The 16,009-nt window shown below is 39.5% G+C and overlaps 1 protein-coding gene across 2 annotated transcripts in view; it reads left to right on the forward strand.

Annotated features, from left to right (window-relative positions):
• The window catches only part of FERMT2 (FERM domain containing kindlin 2), a 68,546-nt gene that overhangs the window by 36,695 nt on the left and 15,842 nt on the right, over positions 1-16,009 (forward strand). Inside the window, exons 4-8 of one of the 2 annotated variants that reach the window (XM_081083959.1) lie at positions 1,103-1,237; positions 12,010-12,042; positions 12,351-12,576; positions 12,686-12,788; positions 14,228-14,335. In XM_081083959.1, the coding sequence (XP_080940085.1) occupies positions 1,103-1,237; positions 12,010-12,042; positions 12,351-12,576; positions 12,686-12,788; positions 14,228-14,335 (605 nt within the window). The remainder of the gene's footprint in view (positions 1-1,102; positions 1,238-12,009; positions 12,043-12,350; positions 12,577-12,685; positions 12,789-14,227; positions 14,336-16,009) is intronic. The other variant, XM_081083960.1, reaches the window with a different exon arrangement.

Raw genomic sequence — 16,009 nt, forward strand, 5'->3', positions numbered from 1 at the left:
TATGGCACCTTTGTTCAAAATAACTGACCACCTTATGGGTCAGTTTCTGGGCCCTGTCTTCTGTTCATCTATATGTCCTATCACTTAGCCAATAATTGCACAGTCTTGATTGCTGTATCTTTATGATGTCCTGAAATCAGGTAGTCTAAGTTCTCCAACTTCATTCTTTTTAAAAATTGCTTTGACTCTTCTAGGATTGTTCTTATTTCCACATACATTTTACAGTCAACTTGTACAAAAAAGCAAGTTGAAATTTTGAATAGGATTCTGTTGAGTCTTTAGCTCATTTTGGGGAGAATTGACTTAACAATTCTTGAAGTTCATGGACATGGTAATATATATATAATATATTATGTCATGTATACTTATTTGAATAGTCTCTAATTCCTTTTATTACTTTCATTTAACTATTTTGCCTCTAATCAGATTTTCCACATAAATTAATAGAATCAACACAGAAACTTGTAGCCATCTGTAGGCAGAAAAGTTTGACTCAATTAAAAATTTGAGATTTGATAATGATATGAAAGTATTTTCATTACATTTACTTTACATGCAGAATGAATGAGGGCTGCCGTATAATATAAAGCTTATTTCTTATGGTTTTAGATAAAAATAAATATATAAGTAAGAATTCTTATATTTTCTTGTGCCATAGATCATTATCTTGCCACTTTGAGGTTACTACATGCATTAGGTAGATGTGAATTAAGAATGCTTTAGTAGGTTATTTTTTAAATGTCATATTTCAGCCTTGGCCGGGGTAGCTCAGTTGGTTGGAGCATCATCCTGATATCCCAGGATTGTGGGTTCGATCCCTAGTTGAGGTGCATGCAGGAATCAACCAATGAGTGCATGGATGGGTGGAACAACAAATCGATGTTTCTCTCTCTGTTCTTCTCCTTTCCTCTCTCTCTAAAATCAATAAAGAAAAATATTTAAATAAAATGTCATATTTCAGTCTTTTGCATGGCATTGATACGTGGCAAAACAAGCACACATACACACAAGGAAATTGCCAGTTCTTATTTTGAAATGGATTTACCAAATGTAAAGTGTTCAAATTTCCTCTTATTCTAGTAAAATAATCTTCTCTTAACAGATATCAGACATCCTGAAGAGCTTTCTCTCTTGAAAAAGCCCAGAGATCCAACCAAGAAAAAAAAGAAAAAGCTAGATGACCAGTCTGAAGATGAGGCACTTGAATTAGAGGGACCTCTTATTACTCCTGGATCAGGTGAGTCTCTCTTACTTAGCAAGGGTTCAGTGTGAGAACCATGGACGGAATGAATGCCTGTGTGTCTTTTTAATAGTGAATACGTGGATTACATAGGTCAGGAGAGGGGTCAGAAAAAACAACAGCTCACCTTCCGCATCTTTTCCTTCCAGCAAAATTACCACCAGAGTGTGTCACGTGCAGAGTATCTTGCCATTATTAATAGTCGCATCAGTAAAGAGAAGGCTGGTTCTCTGCTCAGGAAGAGCCAGAAAGAGACAGTATCGTTACTGGGCTCAGTTCTCTACTTTTCAGAAATTGGATGGTTTTTGTTTTTGTTTTCCAAATTATAAGAGAACATTCATTTGAAAAATACAGAGGTAAAAGAAGTAATTCCTAGGAGAAATGGACTTAGGAAACAAGTTAGAGAGGTAAAGGAAGGGCCCTTGGAGCTTGGGAGTGAGGAAGGTGATGGTCACCGCCTGGGGGAAGAGGGAGGAGGATGGGAGAGGTGAGGGTGTGCTCCTGGGAGGGAGAGCGCTTGGATACTCCAGTTTTTAGCTTCTTTTTTCTGTATTCCGTGAAAACCGCTACTGTTTCGTTAAGACATTTTAACTTTTTTTTTTTTAATATTTTTATTGATTTTTTACAGAGAGGAAGGGAGAGAGATAGAGAGTCAGAAACATCGATGAGAGAGAAACATCGATCAGCCGCCTCGTGCACATCCCCCACCGGGGATGTGCCCGCAACCCAGGCACATGCCCCTGACTGGAATCGAACTTGGGACCCTTCAGTCCGCAGGCCGACGCTCCATCCACTGAGCCAAACCGGTTTTGGCGACATTTTAACTTTTGTCTGGTTACTTAATTCTCCTCTGTGCTTTGCGTATGCCAGTCCCTTTGCTTCCATGGCTTTTCCCCCTGATGGTTTGCTCCTTTAAGAAGCTTTTTCAAATTTCCTTCCATTACCTCCCCAACTTGAGTTAGGCATTCTTCTAATTTAGTTCATTCTTGGTTTTTTAAATTTTGGAATGATGATGATGATGATGATAACAAAAGCAAACTCTTTATATCGTGCTTACTGTGTGCCCAGAACTATTTCACACACTTTGCTTGTGGAAATTCAGTTCTCAATACAGTCCTTTGCAGTGGGTTATATTATTACTCATATTTAAACGATAAAGAAACGGTGGCACACTAAGGTTAGGGATATCCAAGGTCACATACCTGGTTACTTTTATGTCACTACTCATGTAAGGATTGCATCTGATTAACAGTTAGATAATCCTTACTCTTAAGTTATAGGCTAGTTGAAAAACAGTTACTATGTTTTAGGAGGTAAGGATTTAGAAGACAAAATTATTCTAAATAGGGTGTACTGCATTCAGCTTTTGTTGGGGAAGTTTGTGAATTGAGCTGTTAGTTCCGATGGTTAGGATTTGATGGGAAGAAAAGGCAATCCAAGCAGAAAGAATGATATTAACAAAGAACATGCTGGCTGAAGAAAAGGACAAAACATGAACAAAAACCAGTTGAGCCAGTTCCCGGGGGAGAAACCTTCAAGGAGCTTCAGGATCACACTGGCAGGTAGTTAATGTCAGGCTGAGGAGTTTAGAATGGTGCATTGTAGTCATTGGTTTCTGAACATGTTACAAAATGAAATCATTGTTTTAAAGGAATACCAAATTCACTTCTAGTCAGTAAACGTGTCGGAGGGAATGAGGGGAAAGGTTTCAGGTAGTGGTAGAAGCTACAGACCGAGGAGGTAAAAGGATATGCTCATCATTAGGATAAGATTAATTTTAAAATTCGATTTAGACATGATTTATATTGATGAAGGCACCTGACAGTAGACACAATCCCTGCTTTCAGTCATTTGATATTTAAATGGAAACGCATCTAACAACATAGAAGAACTACATAGAAAAGTATATAGGGTGGGCAAAAGTAGGTTTACAGTTCATATGGCAAACCCTACGATAATAAGTAATAATGCAAGAATAAACTGTTCCATATACTCACAACTATAAACCTACTTTTGCCCCACCATGTATTTATGGGGTGATTTTGGGGTGGTTGAAATCAGGCAGGATTGGTCCTAGAATTGCAAATTAGAGATTTTGTACAGTACAATTTGAAACAGAGGATGATGAATTTAGATGAGGGAAAGCCATAAATCTTTGGACCAAGTAGCTGTCAGTTTTGTTTTTATTGAGATGTTACATACAGTAAAATGCATAAATTTTAAATTACTGATGAATATTTGCAGATGTATAGACCTTGTAATCACCCAGGACATGATACAGCATATAGCATGATACTAGCAACCCAGGCCTCCCACATGCCTTTTCCCAGTCGCAATCTCACAAAATAACCACTTTCTGGCTCTTAAGCATAGATTAGCATTTCCTGTTGAATCTCATGAATGAATCATAGACTATGTGCTATCTTGTGAAGCAACTGTGTTTTGAGTGAAGGAATTAAAAAAAATGTTTTAGTTATCTACTTCCAAGCAGTTTAATTAAAGACAGTTGAAGTGCTCCAACAATATGGAATATTGCGAAAGTACACAAAGATAGTGATATGTAGAGGACTGATGATCGATAGAGAAAAAATCCACTGGGTGCCATACACACGTATAAAAGTGATGTGCAGTTGATTTTTAAAATATTAACTACCTAGTTTGCCTGCTTTTTATGATTTGTTAGGATTTGAATCAATTATTGGAACAAATATTGAAAAATACAATCAGTTGCATGTTGTGTCAATAAGTAGCACCAGGTCCATATATCTCAATACACATCTTCAGCACATCAGACACTATGCTCAGTGCTTCACAAATGCTCCTCTGCTGCAGGTGTGGTCAGGATTAGATATGATCTTCATTTTCTGAGGAGAAAGTTCCCCTTGGTTCCCACATGCATCTTGAATTGTGAGCATCTCACAGTGTGCTCATAGTCAACAAAACTATGTATTCAGTAAATGATAACGATTATTTAATACATACGTTATTTTTCATTTGGGCCTCACAAAACCCCTGCAGTTTTGGTGTGTTACACCTGTGTTACTTACCAGGAAAGAATACTCTACAAGGGTTTGTAGTTTGTCCAAGGTCACAAAACTAATAAAGGGGCAGAGCTAGAATTCAAATCTAAGTCTGTCTGGCTCCAACACTTGTGTTTCTAACCATTCTGTGACATTCATCTATCCAGTTATATTTAAAGCAAATATTTTGTGAATTCTAATAGGAACATTTGGTAAAATATTAATGTGTGAATTATAACTCAACAGAGCTAATTTTTAACAGGTAATGCTTTAGGAGGTAAAGGACATTGAGTGTGAATTAATGATTCTCAGACTACAGTAGAATTGTTACATAGAATTATGATAAAATTCTATGAAATACCTTGTTTACATGGCTGTGGTCAGGTAGCACATTCTTGGGTGGCTTTGCCACTTCCTAGCTGTACTTAAGTAAATATCTAATTTCCAATTACCTATTGGAGGGGACCCATTGAACTAGCCTGATCCCAGGTCTGGGGAAAACAATTTTTCCAAAATAAATTAATTTTACAGTATAGTACTGATGTACAAATTACTAATTTCAGGATGTATTATGTAAATAGAAATACAAAATGATTGCATCAGAACTTTAAAAAAAAATCTTAAAGGCAGGAAAACTCTGGGTCCTAAAATAATACATACAGGAAGTAATCAGTATTCACTTGCTTTGCACTGTCAGGAAAATCACTTATGCAGGATGCCTTTTTTTTTTAACTGGAACTTGCCATTTTAAGCATGAAAACATTATTTGAAAATACTATAATTATAAAAGTAATGCATGTGCATAGTAAAAATTTAAATATAGAATTATGTATTCATTTTTGTTCTTAGTAAAGTGAGACTGTGTTATACATACATTTGTAATTTTCATTTTTTCAGTCAGTGATATAAATGGACCTTATATCTTTTTAATTTCAAAAGTTATACTTTAATACAGCCTTATGAAAAATTTAAATAGTGCAGAAAGTTTATTAAACTGAAGGTGAAAATTATACTTCAACTTATTCTGTTACTCCTTTTCAAGAAGTAGCCATTTATTTAAAAAAAAAAAGTATTTTAACTAGAGGCCCAGTGCACGGGGGTGGGGGATCGTTCAGCCCGGCCTGCAACAACGCCAGTGTCCCTCGTCCTGGCCTCTGGCCAGAGGCCCCTCCCCTCCCTTCGCGAGGCCGGGACACAGACACTGGGGGTGATGCGAGCCCAGCATTCCACGCCCAGGCCCCTGACCAGAGGCCCCTCACCTCCTTCCGTGTGGCCAAGGAGCAGACACTGGGCTCGCGTTGCCGGGGCAATGCCGTCAGCATCTCCCCCCCCCCCCCCCAGCCGCTATGGGTGCTGCCATCTTTGTTGCGGAGTGATGGTTAATTTGCATATTACTCTTTTATTAGATAGGGTTGATTTTTTTAGAGAAAGGAAGGGGGAGGGATAGAGACATAGAAACATGGATGAGAGCGAAACATCATTGAACAGCTGCCTCCTGCATGCCCCCTACTGGGGATCGAGCCCGTAACCCAGGCATGTGCCCTGATGGGGAATGGAACCAGTGACATCTTGGTTCATCGGTCGATGCTCAATCACTGAGCCACACTGGCCAGACCCATTTCTTGATTGCTGTGTATAACTATGTCATAAACAGTTGCGAGTGCAACTTTCCAGTACCTATTCTGTGCGTTTATGTATACTTGTATGTCTAGTTTTGTTTCTTACAATATGAATGAGAGCCTAATATTATATTGTACTAGAGACTCAGTGCACGAAATTTGTGCACAGGGTGGGGGGAGGGGTGGGAGGCCCTCAGCCTGGCCTGCACACTCTCTCACTCCAGGACCCCTCAGACATCCCTCTCACAGACTGGGACCACTGACTCCTAACTGCTTGCCTACCTGCCTGATGCCCCTAACTACTCACCTGCCTTCCTGATGCCCCTAACACTCACCTGCCTGCCTTCTCGCCCCTAACTGCTTGCCTGCCTGCCTCATTGCCGCTAACCACCCTAACCATTCTGCCTGCCTGCCCCTAACTGCTCACCTGCCTGCCTCATCGCCCCTAACCACTCTGTCTGCCTGCCTGATCACCCCTAACCACTGACCTGCCTGCCTCATTACCCCTAACTGCATCTGCCTCGGCCCCCGCCACCATAGCTTCATCTGGAAGGATATCCAGAATGATGTCCGGAAGTTCGTTTGGCTGTCTGGTCTAATTAGCATATTATACTTTTATTATTATAGATATTATGCAGTTTGAGTTTTTTCATTGAACAGTATGTTTTAGTGATCTTTCTGTGTCAGAGTAGAGAGATCTCCTTAGTTTTTATAAATGGCTTCAGAGTTTTCCATGTAGAAAAACTATTTGTTTCCCTGCCTAGATGGTACCTAATTTTTCTATAAAATATACTCCAAAAAGTTTCCCCCAATTTCAAATGTATTTCCAAAATAGTGTTAAAGCGATGCTTTCACATTCCCATCAACAGTATATGAAAATGCCCTTTTCCTACATTCTGCTAATATTAAAATGTAAGTCTGCATAAATTTTTGCTGATATGACAGTATTTCTGAATTGCTTTATTTTCCATTTCCTTGATAAACACTAGTATGAATGGTATGTCATATATTTATTAGCCATTCCTGGGCTGTTAACTTTCAAATCATGTACTTTGCTTTATTTATATTTTTGTTTTTAGTGGTATTAATCATTTGCTATGTTAGATATTTTCCCTATATTGGCATTTTGCTTGTGATCTTTTTTACTACACTAAAGTTGTACATTTTTATGTAGTCAATTCTGTTATTTACTTTATAGTTCTTTGTTTTCACTCTTGCTTAACAGAAACAGACTCAGATACAGAGAACATTTTGACAGTTACCAGATGGGTGAAAAAGGTGAAAGGATTAAGAAGTACTAATTAGTTATTACAGAATAGTCATGGGGATGTAAAGTATAGCATAGAGAATATAGTCAATAATATTCTAATAACTACGTATGGGGTCAGATGGGTATGAGATTTATTGGCTTGATCACTTAGTAAGTTATATAAATGTCTAATCACTGGGGTGTACACCTGAAACTAATATACTGTACATCAACTGTAATTGAAAGATAACAAAATGATTTAAATATTTAAAAAATCTTTACAAATATAAAGGGTTTTTTATATTTTCTTTTCATACTTTCAAAATTATTTCATACTGATAATATTTTAATTTATTTGTCATGTCAACATTTTTTTTAAATTCACCTGTAATTTGGTATGTGATATTTTGATGAAAAATTTTCTAAAATGTATTAGAATTAGTACTTTCTTTAAATATGTATGTTTATATATATACTAGAGGCCTGGTGCATGAATTTGTGCACAGGTGGGGTCCGGCGGGCCCACCCCAGTGAGGGCAGATCAGACTGGGTTGGCGGGGGGAGGGGCTGTGGGGGGGGGAAGGGGGTGCGGGAGGTCGCCGGCTGACCCCGCCCCCGATCAGGACAGTTGGCCAGCTGCAGTGAGCATCATACTGACCAGTTGTTCCGGTCTTTCCAGTGTTCCGGTCATTGGCTTTTTATATATATAGATATGAATATAATCCTATCTAATAAAAGAGAAACATGGTAATTGGCGTACGACCGCTACCCTTCCCATTGGCTAATCAGCGAGATATGCAAATTAACTGCCAGCCAAGATGGCGGCCAGCAGCCAGGCAGCTTGAAACTAACATGAGGCTTGCTTGCTTCAGTGATGGAGGACTCCAACGTTCCCCGCCTGCGCTGCCGGCCTCTGAGCCTGCAGTTTAAACATTGTAACAAATATAGAAGCTAAACAAAACCCCAGAAACCTGCTTTCAGCGAGCCCGGGATCTCAGAGCTGGAATTGATAGAGTTTCGATTATAGAACTGAAACAAACCAGATACCTTCTTTCAGCAGCAGAGGCCTCAGAGCTGGAGCCTCAGAGCTAAAGCTGGCCCAGAATAAAAAAAAGAAAAAGAAAAAAAAGGAGCAGTTGGGAGCTTCAGTCCCATCCTGAAAACAGCCCTCAGCCCCTCACCCAGACTGGCCAGGCACCCCAGTGGGGACCCCCACTCTGAAGGGTGTGTGACCAGCTGCAAACAGCCATCATCCCCTCACCCAGGCTGGCCAGGCACCCCAGTGGGGACTCCCACCCTGATCCAGGACACCCTTCAGGGCAAACCAGCCGGCCCCCACCCATGCACCAGGCCTCTATCCTATATAGTAAAAGGGTAATATGCCTCCCAACACTGGGATCAGCGGAGCTGAGAGGCCTCCCGGCACCGGGATCAGCGTGACAGGGGCAGCGCCCAAACCCCCTGATTGCCCTGCAGCTCTGTGTGTGACAGGGGGCGGGGCCACAACCTCCCTATCTGCCTTGCTCTGTTCCTGACAGGGGAAGGCGCCCCAACCCCCTGATCAGCCCTGCTCTGTGCCTGATAGGGGGGAGCTCCCCAACCCCTTGATCGCCCTGCGGCTCTGTGTGTGACAGGGTGTGGCGCCCCGACCCCCACACCCCACGGGCCCTGCTCTGTGTGTGACGGGGTAGAGCCATAACCTCCCCATCGGCCCTGCCCTGAGTGTGAGAGTGGCGGTGCCCCAACCCCCTGATCGGCCCTGCTCTGTGGGTGATAGAGGGCGGCGCCCCAACCCCCCTCCCCCCACCCCACGGGCCCTGCTCTGTGTGTGATGGGGTAGAGCCATAACCTCCCCATCGGCCCTGCCCTGAGTGTGACAGTGGCGGCGCCCCAACCCTCTGATTGGCCCTGCTCTGTGGGTGATAGAGGGCGGCGCCCCAACCCCCGGATCCGCCCTGCTCTGTGTGTGACGGGGGGAGCTCCCCAACCCCCTGATGGGCCCTGCTCTGTGTGTGACAGGGGGGAGCTCCCCAACCACCTGATTGGCCCTGCTCTGTGTGTGACGGGGCAGCGCCCCAACCCCCTGATTGGCCCTGCTCTGTGCGTGACGGGGTGGCTCCGCAACCTCCCCATCGACCCTGCCTTGAGTGTGACGGGGCATCGCCCCAGCTCCCCAATCGGCCCTGCTCTGAGCCTGACCAGGGGCTGCACCTAGGGATTGGGCCTGCCCTCTGCCACCCGGGAGCAGGCCTAAGCCAGCAGGTCGTTATCTCCCGAGGGGTCCCAGACTGCGAGAGGGAACAGGCTGGGCTGAGGAACCCCCCTTCTCCCCCCCCCCCCCGAGTGCACAAATTTTTGTGCACCGGGCCTCTAGTCTATAATAATAAGTTAAGAGGCAGATTCTCCTATATGTTAACATATATTATTACTCTCAGAAGCAAATAGGTTAAGGTAACCTGAGACTGTAGTGCTCATTGAATTCTTTATTTCTTCTCATAGTGTTAAGTTATCTTTCAATGCAGTTCAGCAAACTCATGTTTTGTTGCTAAGATATTTCTCCATCTAAGCTTGTATTAGTTTTCTGTTTCAGATATGTTTTAAATGGGGTAATCAGGAGTAGAAGCTAGTTGGGGTTGTCACTGAACTGAGACTTAAAAGGAGTTTAAAGTGCACATACCCTCTGACCTAGCAGTGCTGCTGGAATTGGGAAATAAGCACAAAAATGTGTATTAGAAACCTTTTTTTGCAACAGCAGTGGTCACATCAGTAACAAAACACTAAACAAATAAATGCACACTGTTGGGTATGGCTTAAATAAGTTACAGTTCCCTGGAGGCAGTGTTTATAGCTGCAGACTGGCCGATTTATAGCTTGGCTCAGCAACTTAATAGTTCTTGACATTGGACAAGTTGTTTAACCTTTTTGTGCCTTCGTTTGTTCCTCTGAAATGAGAATAATAAGGTTGTTGGGAACAATAATTGAGTTATTATCATAGCGTGCCTAACAAAAATAAGAATAAATAGGAACAATGAAGTGATCAAATGTGAAGTGTACAAAGAATACGAAATGAGAGGAAAGAGATTTGAGTAAGAGGCTGATTCTAATAAATGTGTGATTTAGGGGAATGTATTTTCTGCTTGAGAAACTTCATAAAGAAAATGATCAGTTCTAACTTTGCTCAAGTGCCCTTGTAGTTTAAGGTTTTAGTTTTTAAAGCTATGAATAATATCCAAGTGTCCTTTTAAAGGCTTATAAGGAGAGTTCACAGCTTATTTTGTTGCTTATCTAAGTTTAACAATGTTCAGATTCTACAAGTAGCCTTAGTACTAACATTGGAAAAGCACATGTTAGGGACACCAAGTCAGGTATCTTGTAGCTAGCAAGACGGTTTTTTGTTTTTTCTTTTTTTTATTGTGTTCTCTTCCTGGAGTAGGTCATGACAACTGCAAAAGTCTCTAGCATCGCCACCACTTTTTCATAGGTAATCGTTTCTATCATTGCGTGGCGTGGGAGTTAGGAAAGGAGAGAGATTCCTAAGCATATTCCTAAATCAGGTAAAGGAAGCAGCCACCATCCTCTTTCCATTATCCATTAATAGTGTGATACCCATTTTATTTTTTAATAGTACGACTACAGTCAAAATATAATTAACAGAGTTGGGACTTGGGAGGAGAGGTGCTATCAGTTGACCAATTCAACAAATTACAATGGGGCCTTGACTTACAAGTTTAATTCGTTCCGTGATGGAGCTCTTAACTCAAATTACTCGTATGTCAAATCAAAAAGTGAACGAGTGAGACACGTGATGCTGGGCTGATGTTGTGGCGTTCACTGTGACGTTCGCTGCGCCAGCCAGCGGTGGGGTATCTGAAGCTGGCTCGTAACCCGAATTTTAGCTCGCAACTCAAAGCAAAAAATCGGCTGAGAGACGGCTTGTATCTCGAAAAACTCATTAGTCGGGACACTCGTAAGTCAAGGCCCCACTGTAGCTATACACCTAGCTCTTTAATACCAAGGAATCAGAAGGTAAAAGAGACAATATCCCTTCAGGGTTTTTCACGTAAAATGTACCTTTGTTAGCCTCTTTCCAGGGCAAAATTTTATCTACCCTTTTACTTTTTTTATTTCTTTTTTTTCTTTTAATTTTTTTATTGATTAAGTTATTACATATGTGTTCTTATCCCCACATTACCCCCTATCCCCCCACCTTTTTTATTTAGTTTTTTTTGTTACTCCTCACTTAATGTTTTTTCCATTAATTTTTAGAGAGAGTAGAAGGGAGGGAGGAGAGAGAGAGAAACACCATGTGAGAGAGACACATCAATTAGTTGCCTCCCACATACACCCTGACCAGGGCCAGGGATGGAACCTGCAACCCAGGTACGTGGCTTTGACTGGGAATCAAACCCAAGACCCTTCCATGCTCAGGCTGATGTTCTAACCACGAGCCACACCAGCCAGGGTTACCCCTTGACTTTTAATATTTTGTTTGTAAATCTGCTGGAACCAGTTTAGCTATTTACTGGGAAAACATTAACCTACAATTATTTATGTGAATTAATTCACTTACATTGAGCTGTCTTAAAACAGGGTATGGATTTCAAAGGGTGATAAACACGGACATGTTTGTTACTAGACACTTGACCAGAGCACAGTTTCATGTTTTGGAATTAGACAGAAAACTTACTGTACTTAGGTTTTATTTTCTAAGGTTCTTTACTCTCAAATCCACTTGAAATATGTACTTCAGGTTTTGATTCGCAGCTAGGAAAAATCTGTTTTTTCTTTTTCCCATTTCCTTTTCATTTTCATTCTTTTGTTTCTGTCTTCTATTGTTGCCTTTCCTTTACCTTCTGAATTCCTTTCTTTCCTTTCCTATAGGCACTGATGTTCTTTACATTGGCCCTCTGAAAGGTGAGCCTTGCCACAATTAAAAACAGAAAACACGTTGGTCTGCTTTAGCTATATCTTTAACTTGCCTTCTAATTCTCTTAAACTGATTTTTTTCCCCCCAGAATTTCCCTCAACTTAATTAATTATATTCATTTGGTCTTGATATTACATGATCTAATGTTACACAAGTAGAGTGTTAAAGTTAATTTTACGTGTTTTCAAGACAGGTAAAGTAATGTACTAAGCTTTCTGACCATTATAGCATGTGTTATTGAAAACTAGGATTCTGTACTTCCTACTTACTACCTATTTTTCATGTTGTTTATTAGGAAGTATATATTCAAGCCCAGGACTTTATAGTAAAACAATGACCCCCACTTACGATGCTCATGATGGAAGCCCCTTGTCACCGACTTCTGCGTGGTTCGGTGACAGTGCTTTGTCAGAAGGCAACCCTGGCATACTTGCTGTCAGTCAGCCAATCACATCACCAGAGATCTTGGCAAAAATGTTCAAGCCTCAGGCTCTTCTTGACAAAGCAAAAATCAACCAAGGGTAAGTTTTAAAATATACATACGGTTGAAGAATTTCTTTATCCAATTAGCGGGAGAAATGGTTTACTGAACGTGTCTTGCTTTGTTCCGCTGCCTTGTTAACTGTCCAGGTGGCTGGATTCCTCGAGATCTCTCATGGAACAGGATGTGAAGGAAAATGAGGCCTTGCTACTCCGATTCAAGTATTACAGCTTTTTTGATTTGAATCCAAAGGTACCTAGGGTTTAGAGGAATTTCTTTTTCCTTTTTATTTTACTCATTTGGATGCTTGTTTTTTGGAAGTTGGTGGGATAAGGGAATGTTTGTAAATAGCAAATCTTGAATTGTGAAAACCCAAAGGATTAGACAAAGGCATCTGTATTTTAAATAAATGTATTGTTTTAGTAGGTTGAAAGTATAAGTACATTTTTTTAAGATAATTGAATTTTTGGTTGATTTGTATTTTAAGGGCACTAATTTAGTAAAAGAAACAGAATTGGTAAAGTTTGTTTTTGGATTTTTTTACATAGCTCTCTTAAAGTGCACTTTAGGTAAAAGAAACATTTCTGAAAGATAACCTTTTCAATTACTTTGATTTCTAATTATATACCCAAAGATGTTGCTTAAAAAAAATTGTTATTGAAGTCTGTGTGTCTTTCTGTCTTATAACCAAACATTGTAATATATTTTTACTTACTAACTGATTGCTACTGAAGTACTTTGTTTTCCTGATAAAATTTAAATTTACCATGAAAATATGGAGTATTTTACCCCAGAAAAGACATGGCACAGAGATTTAGATCTTTTGTTTCCCTATCATCCGGGACAGGGAGTCTCTTGCCTACCTTCTCATCCTTTTTATGCCTAGATTATAAGTCTAGATTTTAATGTATATTGTTATCATTTTTATTAAGTGCTTAAATAATGCATTGTATAACAGTAAAAAATATAGAACTATAAAAAATCTTTGTAGTCCCTTTTCAGGGCATAACATACCTAATTTTAGTAAAATCAAAATTTTGGAGACATTAAGTACATTTGCTGGAGGCAAGAAAGGGATTATGTATTTTGTTAACATTCTAAGATTGTATCAATACATTACTATTAATTTTTATTAACTAAATAGAATCAGTAACGTAGGTAAATCTTTTCTACAAGTCCATATATGTACCCTCTATTTTGGATTTTAAATAATAACTGTTTCCAAGGACCCACCATTTTGTCTGGTTATGCTCTTCCACAGTGAGCAAGATGTTCCTGAAATAATTAATTTACTCTGATTATGATATTTTAGTATGTCAAGTTGCAATAATAATACGGAAGAGCAATCAATTCTTACCTTTAATGTCTTCAAGTTAGATTTTGTTAAGGAATGTAATATCTAATGGTTATTTCCCTGGAAAATACCATACAGAATCTATTTTTAATATTGTATAATAATCTTTTGACATATTTCATTGCCATTTTTAATGCAAAATTAGATGCAGATATATTCTCTAATCCTATAGGTATATTTCTTTCTTATTATTGCATATTTGATAGTGAATAAAATCCCAGAAAAGAAAATACATTAAGTTTTTCTTGTAAAGCTTTAAAGTGAATATTCAGAGTTTTCAAACTTTTGAATGTTAAAAGTGATATATTATAAAAGAATTGTGTCTCTTTTGCTGCAGTACGATGCAATCAGAATCAATCAGCTATATGAGCAGGCCAAATGGGCTATTCTCCTAGAAGAAATTGAGTGCACAGAAGAAGAAATGATGATGTTTGCAGCTTTGCAGGTAGTGAAGAGTATTGGTGAATGGGACATTTGTGGGGGAAAGGATCGACGATTACTTTTCAATAGTCAAGTGGCATATTAATCCAGTAGCATTTTAATAGTATTTACTTTTTACTATGTAGAAAGTGATAGACTCTTAGGAAGGCAAAATAAATATATGAATTTTGTTTAATATTTAATTCTATATAAGAGTTTAGTGGTATACATAATAGTTACTTTTCTGTATCCTGTAGAAGAACAGTTATCCTCCAACACCCCAGATTATGTTAACTATCCAGTTTTCCTTTGGGAAAAAAGTCAGATTTTTATAGTAAAAGTCAGATTTCTGAAAGCTTACTTGCATAAGTTCATAAACAATTGGAGATAATAATATTTATAAAGTGGGCTATGGTAGAAATATCTTTTAAGAAGATAAAAATTTAAAAACTAGTGAAACTAAACATAAATATCAGTAAGTATTTAGAGTCATAATCCTTAAGAGTAAATAGGCAGACTAAACCAGTATTTTTCTGAATGTAGTTCTTGCACACCACCTGCTTCATAATTACAGTAGGGTTTATTTAAAAAAAATGTCCACTTCATCACTGCAACTCCCTTTGATAAAATAACTTTAGTGTGGCATCCACAAATCAGCATTCATAGAGGCACTGAGGTCAGATTAACCACTAGATTAATCTTTCTTATATTTCTGGTACCTGAGTAAGGCTTCAGTAAATGTTCGTAGATATGGTGGAATTCTGGTTTCACCTGAAGTACTGATTAATGCAATAATCAAAATTGTATTCCGTTACGAAAAGTTTTCACTATGATTTTTCCCCTTAGAATACAAAAATGCTCTCAATGTCCCAAATGCTTCTGTGCACTTAGAAAAGTTTTCTAGTGAAGACTCAAAAATTGCTCGTTAGAGAGGAAGATCAGCTAATTTCTTCTTAGTTTACATGATGAAAGAAGACAATGGAAATGAAGCCCAGAAAAGGAAAATCTGTGATGACAAAAGAATTAGTTTAATCAGATATTTTCTAGAGAGTAGTTAAGACTTTTCTGTTGTGCCTTTGGATGTGATTCAGACTGTCTGAAGAATTTCTTGAATTAAATTCTGGAGCAATTTTATTTTGAAAGTCCCTCACTTGGTTATGACTTTCTACCTACATCTTTCTCGCTTAGAATGTGGGCTTGTAATTTTTTAGTGAGGATTTTGTCAATGACAGAATAATAATACATGTAAAATATACGGGGAAATCCACAATTTTTTTTTTTTGTCGTATTTCCTTTTTGTCTTTTTATTGTAAAAAGTAGAGGCCCAGTGCATGAATTCATGCACAGGTGGGGTCCCTCGGCCTGGCTGGCGATTGTGGCATCTCACCCAGGCCCCATCGGGCCAATCGGGGTCGGCCTGGGGGTAGGAGGGGATGGCGGGAGGTTGGCTGGTCCACCCTATTGGGGCCAATCAGGGCCTGTGGGAGGAGGGGCCACAGGAGGTTGGCTGTGGGAGTGCACTGACCACCAGAGGGCAGCTCCTGCATTGAGCATCTGCCCCCCTCATGGTCATTGTGCATCATAGCAACCGGTCGTTTGGTTGCTTAGGCTTTTATATATATAGATAATGCATTCTTTTTTAAAAGCCAACATATTATAGTGTTTGGCATATAGTAGGTGCTCAAGAAATATTTGTTGA

The sequence above is a fragment of the Myotis nattereri genome (assembly GCF_964212035.1).
Source record: "Myotis nattereri genome assembly, chromosome: 1".
Classification (NCBI taxonomy): Eukaryota; Metazoa; Chordata; class Mammalia; order Chiroptera; family Vespertilionidae; genus Myotis; species Myotis nattereri.